This window comes from Neomonachus schauinslandi, chromosome 5 (assembly GCF_002201575.2).
Source record: "Neomonachus schauinslandi chromosome 5, ASM220157v2, whole genome shotgun sequence".
NCBI lineage: Eukaryota > Metazoa > Chordata > Mammalia > Carnivora > Phocidae > Neomonachus > Neomonachus schauinslandi.
In genome coordinates, this window is record NC_058407.1 from 72,336,401 (window position 1) to 72,350,846 (window position 14,446).

Sequence of the window (14,446 nt, forward strand, 5' to 3'; positions counted from 1 at the left end):
GCCTCATCTCGTTTTATAGCTCTTGAAAATCTCCGTTTCTTTTTACTCTTCCCCTTGTGGTACCTACTAAAACCTTAGAAAAGAGATGTATGTTCTGAAACTTCTGTGGGCTTCTAAGTGACGCTGAGCATGCTCAGTAGCTGGGGCAGGTTTTGTCGCCAGCAGCTGCCCTGATTCGACCTCTCCAAAAATAGACATTTAACTCTTTGCACTCCTGTTTAAAGATGTAATTCGTTTCGCTCTCTCCTCATTTTCAAGGTTCAAAGGGAGGCAGCGAGAATTCCGAGGTCCCACCGCTCTCCCAGCCAATGAGGAGCCTGAGAGGGAGGAGCCTGGGGCTGCTTGGTGCAGCTTGAGCTTCTGAGGGATTCATCCCGGTAGATGCCGAGCAGCCTGAGCTCTGCTGCATCTGTCACAGCAGAACAAAATTAAAACAAAAACAAAAAACAAAAACCAGAAGAGGAGAAATGCTGCAGACTATGGAACGCTGTAGGACTTTCTGAAACATTTGCTGGGGATTCCCGTGGAGCATGATCTTTTAAAACCAATTCTTTTTGAAGCCTGTTTGGGTAACTGGGAAAATGACAAATATGCTAAATGCAGCAGCTGATCGGGTGAAATGGACCAGATCGAGTGCTGCTAAAAGGGCTGCCTGCCTGGTGGCTGCCGCATATGCTCTGAAAACACTCTATCCCATCATTGGCAAGCGTTTAAAGCAATCTCGCCACAGGAAGAAAAAAGAAGCAGTTTATCCGGCCGCAGAGAACAGAGAAATACTGCATTGCACCGAGAACACTTGTAAAAAACCTTGTCCTGGAGTGAATGCAGATTTTTTCAAACAGCTACTAGAACTTCGGAAAATTCTCTTTCCAAAACTTGTGACCACTGAAACAGGCTGGCTCTGCCTCCACTCGGTGGCTCTAATCTCAAGAACCTTTCTGTCTATCTATGTGGCTGGTCTGGATGGAAAAATCGTGAAAAGCATTGTGGAAAAGAAGCCTCGGACTTTCATCATCAAATTAACTAAGTGGCTTATGATTGCCATCCCTGCCACCTTTGTTAACAGTGCAATCAGGTACCTGGAGTGCAAATTGGCGTTGGCCTTCAGAACTCGCCTGGTGGACCATGCCTATGAAACCTATTTTACAAATCAGACTTATTATAAGGTGATCAATATGGATGGGAGGCTGGCAAACCCTGACCAATCTCTTACTGAGGATATTATGATGTTCTCCCAGTCTGTGGCTCACTTATATTCCAATCTGACCAAACCTATTTTAGATGTAATCCTGACCTCCTATACGCTGATCCAGACTGCTACCTCCCGAGGAGCGAGCCCAATTGGGCCCACCTTATTAGCAGGACTTGTGGTATATGCCACCGCTAAAGTTTTGAAAGCCTGCTCTCCCAAATTTGGTAAATTGGTGGCTGAAGAAGCTCACAGAAAAGGCTATTTGCGGTATGTGCACTCCAGAATTATAGCCAATGTCGAAGAAATTGCCTTTTACAGAGGACATAAGGTAAGATAGAAATTAAGGTGATGAGTGAAATGTGAGAGTCTTCCAGCTGCCACTGCAGTGCTAGATACCATCTGTTGTCCTGTTGACGGACCCACTTCTTTAGCGTTTTAGATTTCTGTGACATCTAAACCTGTATTGAAATATATGCTTCCTTACCTTTCTAGTTACAAGCTGTTAAAGAACTGTGGAGTGCAAACTTTTCTGAAGTTTCATGGGGATAAGATTTTCAGCAATCTGAAAAACAGTCTACTTAGCCTCAGTAACTATCCAAATATGCTCAGAATTCTCTCCAAAGCATTTTCCTAAAACTTAAATTCTAACTGGTTGGTCCTAGAGCATTAGAAAAAAATTTTTGTTTGGAAACTCAGTAAACACATTTCCACTGAGATGGAAAATTTAGGATGGTATTCTTGTTGTTGTTCCTTTGTTTTTCAAGAAGGGAAAAAACCCATGCTTTTACGTGAAAGACAAGTTTGACAATTTTGCATGTCTGGTCAATGGAATGACCTCAGTCCTCAGAATTGCAGGAGAATGTGTCTCACAAATAGCATTTGCATTACTCTTAGTTAATGTTCAGCAGCATATTTTGAGACAGATAAAATGAGGCAGTGAAATGAAATTTTGCCTAGCTTTGAGGGAAAAGCTAAGATTAGAGAAGAAATGAGGATGAGAAAAGGAGTTCCACAATGTTATTTTTAAATATTAAAGATTTTCAACATCAAGTAGGTCCCTAAAATAGTTAGCCTAATTACATAAGCTTGCAGTGCATTAAAGTAACTTCAGAATATTAACTATGATGGAAATTTTTAAGGTGATGCATCTGAAATCTTAATACAAGTGAATTTGCCAATGAAATATTAAGGAACTCTAAAGCTGAAAATGGTATTTTAATTACCAAATAGAATTATTTAATTTTGGAAGCATCATCAATTATCAAAAAAATTTTAAAGTAGTAGCAACCTGAAGAAGAAAATTTAAAGCAAATTTAGGACTTCTACTCCCTCTTGAAAATTGATCTCATGTGTTATATTAATCATACTGATTGGTCATTCCTCTTGGATCATTGAACTCAGTGATGTAAATTATAGCATGCCGTGGGCTTCTTGCATTTAAGACGAAATCCAGTAAATTGAGTTAGTTCAAAAGTGGAGTCTAATTACACATGTGTCTTGCCTTTATTTTTAGATATTTTGGTTTGATCAAAAAAGATAAGGTTCTAACATTGTTTATTCCTGTCCTATAGGATATTATTTATTTTTAACATCTTATACATATAATTTTGAAATTGTAGTTATAAATCACTTATATGTATTTTATACTTAACATTATATTGACTTAGTATTATGTTTTTTAAAAATAATACAGGTGTGACCAAAACTAGATAATAATAGTTACTCCTGATATTGATCTATATTTATTGGTTCTTAGAATCATAGATAATACTATACTAAGTAAAACAAAATAATATGTACTTGTCTTTTAAGAAAGTCCTCAAACGTACAATATTTAATTTTATAGCTCATGCTAGGTTAATTCTTATCTTTTTCCCTCCATAGGTAGAAATGAAGCAACTCCAGAAAAGTTACAAAGCTTTAGCAGATCAGATGAACCTCATTTTATCCAAACGTTTGTGGTACATCATGATAGAGCAATTCTTGATGAAGTATGTTTGGAGCAGCAGTGGACTAATTATGGTGGCTGTACCTATTATCACTGCAACTGGCTTTGCAGATGGTGGTAATGAAATTTATGCTCAATCTCAAGTATATGTTTAAGATTAGTTCTCTTGAAGGTGTCACTGCTGGTTTTGTGTGAGTGAAACTGTGTCTGCAGTCATTATTCTATGGTCATTATTGGTCAGAAACAATGGCAGACCTTGCAACATCCAATAATAAGATCAGCAATATAAAAAAAAAAAAGACAAGTGGCTCAAAATACCTTTCTAGTTCTGAGATATTTCAGAGATCTCTGATGCAGTGTTGCTAGGAGTTGACCTTGAGCAATTTTAATTATTCTGTCTAACACACAATGATTCTCTAGTTTGCACTAAAATTCAAAACAAATTAATACCTTCAAAGAGAGTATTATACAAGTTCTCCCCATGTGTTGTAAACTTCAGTTCTGCACATCCTATGCTTTTAGTCTATAAATATTCTATAACTGGATTGGCCCTGATTTGTGATTTGAAGAACTGGTTGACTACATGAAGGAACCAGGAATATTATTTCAGGGAATGCTTCCTGCCATGGAACAAGGTCTCCTCTACTTATAGGTAATACAGATAACATCCTATATAGCATGATTTATAGCATTGTGGAGGTAGGGGTTAGAAGTTGCAGGCATCTAATTCTATTCTATCACTGTCTCAGTGGCTTTTACCAACATTTTAATCTTTTGGAATAACTAAAAAAGATAAGGGCAAGAAGGATAACATTACAATGTTGTATAAAACCTAAGATGGGAGTTTGGGTTGTAATTGGCAAGGGCAGGGAGGAATTAATTAAAGAAGCATCATTTTCTCCTCTTCCTCCAAAATAAAATATTCTCCCTCCTCTTAAAAACCACTTGACCAAAATTGGCCTTGGTGTTGAAGGCGCTAGAGAAAAGTATGGGCTTTGTAATTAGACAGAGCTTTGCTCAACTCTTGGCTTTCCCTCTTCCTGCCTGTATCCTCTTAGTCAGAGTAATTAAACTTTCTAAAAGTCAGTTTCCTCATCTATAAAATGAAAATCAGAAAGGCTACTTCAGAGAGTCATTGTGAGGATTTAGTAAAAGAATGTTTATAAAGTATAGAGCATATTCTTGATGTTCTTGATATATGGTGACAATTATTATCTAGAAAACAAAAGGCAACACTAATAACACTGTAACAGAATTCACACTATATTAGTTATTTTGGGTATAGGATTGAGAATCAGTAGTTATTTGTTTGAAGTCATCTAATAAAAACAAGTACAAAATTACCTTTTATTTAATATATTCAAACAGTGCTTCAATGCTTTAACCAATTCTTACAAAAATATTTGTCAAATTTGAGTCATTCTTAACCTAAAATTGTTCACTTTAGTAAATTAAGATTTGTCAATCCTTTGTGAAGAGTACTATACATATACCAAATACATTCTACAACTTAACTGTCTAATCGTCAGTGTATTTAGACTGCTAGGAAAACTAAATTTTATGTTTTCATATTTTATTTTTAAAAAAATTTTAATAAGTTTATATTGAAAAGGGCACTGTTAGTAATAATACTTTTAGACTTAATCCTTCCATAATGAAATAATTACTTTTTCAAGAGTATTAGAGACAAGACACTTAAAAAGCTATGGTCTTAAGATTAGTTTTACTAAGAAACTTGACAAAATTATCAGATATTCATAGTGAGTCTCTTTAAATTTATGGATTAAAGTTTCATATATGATGTATATTAGAGATAACCCCAATGAAAAGATTATGGTGTCGTTATGTTAGTCCTTGGAAGCACTGGTCTTATTAGAAAACCCTGAAGTAGTGAACATAGAACAGAGAAAATGCAGCTATTAATGGTGACAAATTAACCCCACAGAGAACAGTTAGAAGTAAACAGTGTATACAAAGAATCTAACGATCTTCTGTAGGTTATGTAATAAGATGTTTAAAAATAATTCTTACAAATCCTGGAAATATCTTATTAAACTGAAGAAATAACATTAAAATTTTAAATAGAAATTATGATAATAATTTTATTTATGCAAATAAACAAAGTAATTCTTAAAGCTTCCTTTCAGAAGAAAATTTTATATAAAGAGAAGCAATATGACAATTACATAGACAAAAAGTGAATTCATATGTCAATACTATGAGAGTACACTTCAGTATCTTCTGTAATTTCTAAAGTTACTACATGTATGCTTATAATGTTTATATGCATATTTTTACTAAATATATTTTACCTATAATAATTTAACGCATGAAAATATTAAGTTACCATTCTACTCAGATAAAATTACTTATTTATTTTTTTAGATAATGATATGTCTTTGAGGTTTTAGGTCTTGGAATTATATGCCCTATATTCTAATCTTGTCTTCAATCTTAATTTACACATATGCCCTGCATTGTCCTTTATGTTAGAGATGAATCAAGTACATGATACTGTGTATTTTAAGACAAAAATACATGGGAAAAAATGGGTGAATAAAAGAGGTATGGCAAAGAGAAAAGGAGAAAACGTGGGATAGAGAAAAGAACGAAATGAATAGAGAAAGAAGCAGGCCACTGTTCAGATTTTGAGTCTGCTATTTAATACTTATCCATCCTTGAGAAAGTTACATAAGCTTTTTATGTCCCAGTTTTCCCATCTTAACTATAGGGATAAGAACATATATGTCACAGAATTCTTATGAAATTATATATAAAGCATTTAATGTGCTTTGAAACAGTCCTTGGCAAATAGTAAAAACTTAGGTGGCAGCAATTGTTAATATTTACTATATTCCTACCATGTTAGCACTGGAGTCAGATTTTCTGGGTTCAAATGCTGGCTCTTTTACTTACTATGTAAGGCTGCAACTATGAGCAAATCATTTAACCTTTTTGTGCTTCAATTTTCTCATTTCCAAAGTGGGGGAAATTATAGCAGGGTAGTTACAAGGATTAAAGAAGATGACATATGTAAAACTTAGAATACTGCCTGCCTTATAAGAAATGCTCAGTAGATGTTTGCTGGCATGGTTACTGTAGTTAAAGGAGCAAGGCATTTGGAAATGATTAGCAAATCAGAGGTAAAAACACCAATAGGAGGAAGAGCATGCATAATTTTTCTTTTCTTTTTTTTGGAGGGGAAAAGAAAAATAGTTCTATAATAGTTTTGTTATACTATTTACCTACAACTTTAAGTGAAATCTTATGGTAAGGACGGGATTATGTTTATATTTAAGTTCACATTATGAAATTTCATGTGGAATCATGCCATTTTCACATCAGAAGAGGAGCTTCCAAGTCATCTAGTCTGGAGCCCCAGAATTGCCCACGGTCACACAGATGGTTAGTGGAAGCACTAAGGATAGAAGACACTATATAATTCCTAGTGCACTGCCTTTTTCCCCTTCACCATGCTGCCTCCATATTAGCTATATTGGAACTTGCTCTAGAAGGGATTTAACTTAGTTTGACACTAAGTGATCCTGTGACCAAATGATTGAAAAAGAGGCACTGAAATAGTTAATTATGTATATTTTCTGTTTTGTTTTTTAGAGGATATTACCCCCTTTATTTTATATTAAGAGAGAGATTGAAATTATATGAAGGAAATAGTTACCTGGGAGCTATCATCTCAATTTTTTTTTTTATTTTAAGTTCCAGTCTAGTTAACATAGTCTTACATTAGCTTCAGGTGTACAGTATTGTGATTCAACACTTCCATACATAACCCGGTGCTCATCAAGGCAAGTGCACTCCTTAATCCTCATTGCCTACCTCACACATCCCCCCCATCCACCTCCCCTCTGATAACCATTACAGTTAAGAGTTTGTTTCTTGGTTTGTCTCTCTCTCTCTTTCTCTTTTTTCCTTTGCTCATTTGTTTTGTTTCTTAAGTGCCACATGAGTGAAATCATATGGTATTTGTCTTTCTCTGACTGACTCGCTTAGCATTGTAATCTCTACCTCTACCCATGTTGTTGCAAATGGCAAGATTTCATTCTTTTTTATGGCTGGATATATTCCATTGTGTATGTATACCACATCTTTTTTATCCATTCATCAATTAATTGATGGACACTTGAGCCACTTCCATACTTTGGCTATAGTAAGTAATGCTGCTATAAACATAAGGGTGCATGTGTCCCTTTGAATTAGTGTTTTTGTACTCTTTAGGTAAATACCCAGTAGTGAGATTACTAGATCATATGGTAGTTCTATTTTTAATTTTTTGAGGAACCTCCACACTGTTTTCCATAGTAGCTGCACCAGTTTGCATTCCCATCAACAGTGCAAGAGGGTTTCTTTTTCTCCACGTCCTTGCCAACACTTGTTGTTTCTTTTGGGTTTTAGCCATTCTGTGAGGTATGAGATGATACCTCACTGTAATTTTGATTTGCATTTCCCTGATAATGAGTGATCTTGAGCATCTTTTCTGTGTCTGTCGGCCATCTAGTATTACCTCAATTTTTTAATGTTATAGGCCACTTTTCTTCTCTTCGTATGAAGAACAGTTATGGGCAAGGCCAAAGAAAGCTGCTTATAAGTCCCTCCTGCCAGACCTTATCACAGACACGTGACAGGGAAGAAAGCATCTAAGCCACGAGCCCTGCCAGTGGTGTCTGTCTGTTGGTGGTCTGTTAGTGTAAGGTGGCACATCAAAAGTAGCAACATCAAAAGTACTGCTTAAGAGCAGTAGATACTGCTCTTAAGAATGGAACTAAACTCACCTAGTTACATGGGTGATGTTTTTTATTCCTAAAATGTACCTCCAACAAGACTATATCTATAACTCCTGTTGTATTAGTGTCTCATATTCTAACATCAAATTTTTAGAATATAATTTTATATTATGGATCAATTTGGATATGCTTCCTCTCCTGTTGACCAACTATTGTAACAGTAATTAGCAAAACATATGAAGGACATACTTTTTAGCTGTAATTAGCTATCCCTATTACATAGCTATACTAGGTAGCTATAATTTTTAAAGTATAACATCCAGGCCATAAAGGACCCAGTCGTTAGTGTACCACTCAATGAACTGCCACAGAATTAACACATACATATAATCACCACTCACAAAAAATAGAAACATACCTTCATCCCAGAACCCCCATGACCTTCCAGTTTTATCCCCATCCTCAGCCCACTATCCCATCCCCACTTATTCCTGCTCCCAACATGCTGCAGTAAAGGTAATTATTTTACTAACCATTCAATAGTGTTTGCTGGGTTTGAAACTCGTATAAATTTATCATACAGTATGTATGAGAGTTCTAGTTGCCCCACAAACATTTGTCAATATTTGATGTCAGTCTTTTTCATTTTAGCGTTCTCATGAGTGCATAGTGGTACATTATTGTGGTTTTAATTTGCATTTCTCTGATGACTGATGAAATTAAGTACTTTTTACTTGTTTATTCACCATTTGGATAGCTTTTCTTATGAAGTACCAATGAGTTTTTTGTTCACTTTTAAATTGACCTATCTGTTTTTTTCTTATTGATTTAAAAGCTCTTATGTACTCTGTAATGTGACTTTCGTCAGACATACACACACACAATCTCAAATACCAGTTTTCCCACTCTATTCTTACTTTTTCAGTCTCTTAACAGTGTATGAGAGGAGTTCATAATTTTAACATATTATTTAATATGTTAATAACATATATTTAACATAGTTCAGTTTACCAGTCATTTTCTGTGTGTGTGGTTAGTGGTTTTATGTCCTGTTTAAGAAATACTTGCCTAATCCAAGACCATGAAGATACCCTCCTATTTTATCCTCTAGAAATGTATTGGTTTTTCATTTCACATGGGGATCTTCAATCCAATTAGATTGGATATTTCTTTATGGTATGAGGTAGGAGAAGACCATCAGTTCTTGCTGAGATTTGTGTAGGTGATAGTTTTCAATTAGCAATAATCGCTCCTCGGATACTGCCATTGCACAAAGCTTGAGACTTGTCAAGGTGATAAGGGTAAAATGCAAATGAAAAGAAATAAACTCAGGTTATAAGTCCAAAGAAAAAGCACAGAGGAATAACCTACTTTTTTTTCATTTTAAAAAAATTAATAGACTTAGATTTCTTAGAGCAGTTTTAGGTTTACAGAAAAAATGATCAGAAAGTACAAAGAGTTCCAAATATCTCCTCTCCCCCCCCCCCCCCCCCAGTTTCTCCCATTATTTACATCTTGTATTTGTGTGGTATATTTGTTACAACTGATGAATCAATATGCATGCATTATTAACTGAAGTGCATAGTTTACATTAGGGTTTATTTCTTTGCATTGTACACTTGCCTGGGTTTTGACAAGTGTATAAAGACCTAACCTTAGTTTCTAAATGCTTTCTCACCTTTTCCGTGAATAACAGCAGATGTCACCATTTTCAATATAATTACTTTTTATTAGCGGGGCTGAAAAGTAGCAGTAAAATGAGCAGATACAATGTTAAGTATTACATCCTCAAATGAGAAACATTTGACACAATATTTCAAATATTTGGTGAGAAAAATAAAATGTGTTGACCTATGACACAAAACAAATGAGCGCCTGAGGTCATGCATTTATATTCTGAAACTAAGGAATCTGGCTTTTTCATAGAGGTTATGCAGTCGGCCGTTGTGTGCATGACAAAATACTATGGGCACTGTTCTCATAGTGCCTGCCAAAAAACAACCAGTAGAATAAAAGTCAGATGAAATCTGTTCACAGCTATTTGTAATTTTGTTGCTAAAAGCATGAAGAAAACCCGGTAGGCATTAATCTGCCAAAGCAACATGGAAAGTACCATGCCATATTAAATACGAGTCCATCTGTGCTCATATTTTTCCTTCTTAACAGAGGCTGTTGATGCGAGCTGCTACCCAAACCCCTTTTAACCCAAATTCATAAAATTCCATAATTATTTTAGATCATCAGCCAGATTCTCTGTGAGCCAAAACTATTCTGAGAACTTTAACTGATACAGCAATTCATTATTTTGGTAGCTTGCTGAGAATCCTTTGGTAATTTTTTTGTGGCTATCTAAATTTTATCACACATTTAAATGTGTTTTAAGAATATCTACATTCTGTTCCCAGTCTATTTATCCAGTCACATCTTTCAGTCCTCACTTCTACCAGCACTTGAAGCCTTTTTTTTTCCCCCCATTATGAGGGAAACTAGCTAACTTCAAGGGAACTAAGGGTAGTTCTCAGGGCCGTGACTGACAACGGAGCTAGGAGGGACCATATCAGACTATCATAAAAGGTCCCCATGAACACATGGTAATTCCGATACTCAAGTGACATCTGTGCCCGACATCGCCCATACTGTAACATGACAGGCTGTTAATCATTCAATTGGCATTGCTTGAAATTTCCTTTCTCTGTGCCATTGCTTCTGCTGTACTTGTGGTCTATTAAAATTGTGCATAGTCTTCAAGGCATCCCTCACAGTATGCTCCTCCATGAAGCATTTCCTGTCTCTTGCAGCAAGAAATGATTTTTGCTTTCGGCAAATACTTCACATTAACTCTCATCATAGGCTGCTCTGCTACCAAACTGTGAGGCCCCCAAGGAAAGAGTCTGAAAATTACATTTATCCTTGTATGTCTTATAACACCTGCGTAACTTCTTGCACATCTAGTTGTTCAGTAAATATCTACTGAGTGAATTTTACCTTTTATTATGTATGGATCCCTTTCAAACTCAGCTAAGCTGTCTATGAGCAAGTAAAGATAAAAGTATCTGGTATTCCTAGGAGGGCACAAGTTAAATATCTGCATTGTTATAGAAAAAACAAAACAAAACCTTTACACTGAGATAAACCAGAGAGAAATATATATCAAAATGGGCCTGGCTATCTATATCATTCTAATACTTTCATTAATTTACAGTATATAATTTAGAACTTTGGAGATAATTTATAGAAGAACCAAATAGAGAATCATATTGATGGGAAGTTTAAAATAATGACTGGGGAGAATAATTTAGAAGACTAAGACTAAATTGAGTACATACACAATAATAATAACTAGCTAACATCTGGAGCACTTATAGGCCATGGATTATGCTAATACTTTATTTGTGTTTCACCTTTAAGCCTCACAACAATCCTTTGAGATAGAATTGTTTCAGATAGTAGTATTAATTCCCTCACTTACACATGAGAAAATAGGCATGGAGAAGATAATTGGCTTGTTCTACTTATCTTACCATTTGTCAATAGTGGTAGAGCCTGGATTCAAACCTAGTCTAACTCCTACTCTTGACCATAATTCTGCATTAACAGTAATTTAGGATGTTTACCCACCTATCCATTTACTCATCCATGCATTCATTCGGTATATATTGAGGAGTACTATGTGCTAGACACTCTGCTTTGTACAGGGAATAAAGAATACAAAACATAGTCTTGACCTTTAAGGAATTTATAGTCCATTGGAAAAACCAGGCAAGGTTTTCCAGGGAAACCTATATTAAAGAGTTAACTTTCTTGAAGAAAGAACTAGGCAAAAAAGGAAGGGAAGTATTTTAATGTCAGAAGAAATGGTATATGCAAATAACAAAGGATAAACAGAGTACTGCATGTTTGAGGTGCCGTGGAATGTAGGTGCAGTTTGGGTGAAACAGATAAACTGAGTCTAGATTATGAAGGCCAGCTAATTTGCAGTTCTACTAAAGGAACCACACTAGAAATATTTGCTTATACTCCAGTTATTAGTATTTTCTTGACCAAATCAGTAGTATTTTATTGCCTAACCATAAGAGGGACAGAGAATTGAATTTGGAAAGGGTTAAAAGAATGCTAAATGAAAACAGTCTTAATTGTTAATTAAGTGTTTTAACTCTCCTCCCAGAAAGATAATAAAACAAAAGGAAGCTTTAAATAAAATCCGGTACAAATACTATATTTTCAGTAATTCATTACATTTCTAGGAAATTGCTGGTACTAATGAAATATTTACATGTGGGTTTTTTTAGCTGCAATTCCATTTGTAAAAAGAAAATAGTTACCTGAAAAAAACTCAATAGTTTTATAATTTGCTTTCAGATCTAGAAGATGGCCAAAAGCAAGCTATGGTTAGTGAACGGACAGAAGCCTTTACCACCGCTCGAAATTTATTGGCCTCTGGAGCCGATGCTATTGAACGGATCATGTCTTCCTACAAAGAGGTACTGGCATTTCTTGTTGTCAGTTTGATTAAAATAATACATATGAAAATCAAGAAAAATGTAAATCATCAGATGTACTTAGCATTTTGGAAACATATCTTTTCTCTACTAAAAATTCCTAAGAGTATAATCAAGATAAAGGGCAGCAACTCCCGAGTGTATTGTGCTAATACTCTAGTTTTTACACTCTTAATTGTTCTTAATTGTAACTCCTCTTTTTCTGTCTGTAGTGTTACATATTTGTTTTTAAACTAAAAAAAAAAAAAGAAAGAAAGAAAAGAAAAGTTTGTTAGGTATGGATTCTGGAACCAGAGCACTTAAATTTAAAATCTTGCTCTAGGGTTTACAAATTATGTGAATTTGATCAAATTCCTTAACCTGTCTGTGTTTGTTTCCTTATCTGTGAAGTGGAGATAATGATAACATTACTTGGTAGGGTTGTTGTGAGTTCATATATGTAGAATATTTAAAACAACACATATTTAGGAACTCAGTAACTGTTAGCCAATGATACTTATATACCTTGCAAACTTTTATTACTCATCCTTCATGACAAGTCAAGCTTCACAGACCACATATAAAACACTCTTGTGATTCTACTCTCTTCTCACCTTCCCTGCAAAGTCTGGGTCTTCCTTCTCTGGGTTCTGGTGAAATACCATATTATAATGGCCCATCTCCTTGCCAGACTCTGAGTGGAAAGCAACAACAGTTTACTCATCTTTGCATTCCTAATATTCATTTTAATGCTTGGAAAATTGCATGTGGTCAAGAAATATTTGCTGAAAGAATGGTAATAAGACTTGGCAGATATCAGAGGGTTAAAATTAGAAATTATTTATTTCAGATATTATAGGATATTCCCATGGTCATTTTCACTATTAATTTCTCTTGTGGCTTTTGTATCAATATGAATCACCAGAGCATCATTATAAATTCATCTGCCAATTAAATCATCCTTGAATAGACCATGTAAAAGAGTAAAAAAATTTGTGATTTGCTCACAAAGCTTCCAGTGTCATTCAACAATTGATTTATTGAATTGGGTTTCTTTAAAAAAGTAAAACCAATTGTTTAGGGTCACATAGCAAAACAACTTAGTTTTTTAAAATTTTTTCAGGGTCACCTGGGTGGCTTAGTCAGTTAAGCAGCTGATTCTTGGTTTCAGCTCATGTCATGATCTCAGGGTCCTGGGATTGAGCCCCCGTGTCGGGCTCCATGCTCAACCTGGGAGTTAGCTTGTGGATTCTCTCTCTCCCTCTGCCCCTGCTCGTGCTCTCTCGCTCTCTCTAAAATAAATAAATAAATCTTTAAAAAAAATTTCAAATAGTAATTTTGATAATCTGTAGATACAGTTTTGGGGATAGGTTTTTTTGATGTAATAAATCCCTTATTAAAATTAAATGACATCAAAATTTTATCCATCTCATATTAAAATACTTTGCTATCTAAGTCACAGAAAGAATATTGACTAGTTTTTCTACATTGTATCCAATACAAGAAATAATTTCATTTTGCTTTATTTTCCCTGAATGTGCTTGGGATCATAGAATGCTCACTTCTAAAGAATCTTACTACCACTGTGACAGCAAATGAAAGCACCAAACCTTCTCTCTGCTAGTTCTACAGGGAACAAGATTCCTTTTCAGTGTTAAGAGTCCTAGGGCAAACTCCCTGCCATGTATCCCAAAGTAATTTGCCCACAGTCACATTCTCAGTTTTTTTCAGACACTCTGCCCATCATGCATCCTAGTGTGTTAACTCATTGCCTCCTGCCTTTCTTTAACTGACCCATGCATTTAGTTTTGGATATTTTTCTCAATGCAAATATATTTACCCAGGTTTCTTTTGAATCTGTATTTTGTTAATTCTTAGCTGTTTTCCTCCACTGGGGAACTCAAGAGATTCTTCAAGATAACATTTTAGAAATTAACCCTTAGGGGTGCCTGGGTGGCTCAGTCGTTAAGCGTCTGCCTTCGGCTCAGGTCATGATCCCAGGGTCCTGGGATCGAGCCCCACATCAGGCTCCCTGCTCAGCAGGAAGCCTGCTTCTCCATCTCCCACTCCCCCTGCTTGTGTTCCC

At 35.3% G+C, this 14,446-nt stretch overlaps 1 protein-coding gene across 2 annotated transcripts in view; it reads left to right on the forward strand.

Annotated features, from left to right (window-relative positions):
• The first annotated feature begins 581 nt into the window (after positions 1–581).
• The window catches only part of ABCD2 (ATP binding cassette subfamily D member 2), a 65,294-nt gene continuing 51,429 nt past the window's right edge, over positions 582–14,446 (forward strand). The window contains exons 1-3 of one of the 2 annotated variants that reach the window (XM_021690389.1): positions 582–1,520; positions 3,077–3,257; positions 12,242–12,363. In XM_021690389.1, the coding sequence (XP_021546064.1) occupies positions 582–1,520; positions 3,077–3,257; positions 12,242–12,363 (1,242 nt within the window). The remainder of the gene's footprint in view (positions 1,521–3,076; positions 3,258–12,241; positions 12,364–14,446) is intronic. The other variant, XM_021690390.1, reaches the window with a different exon arrangement.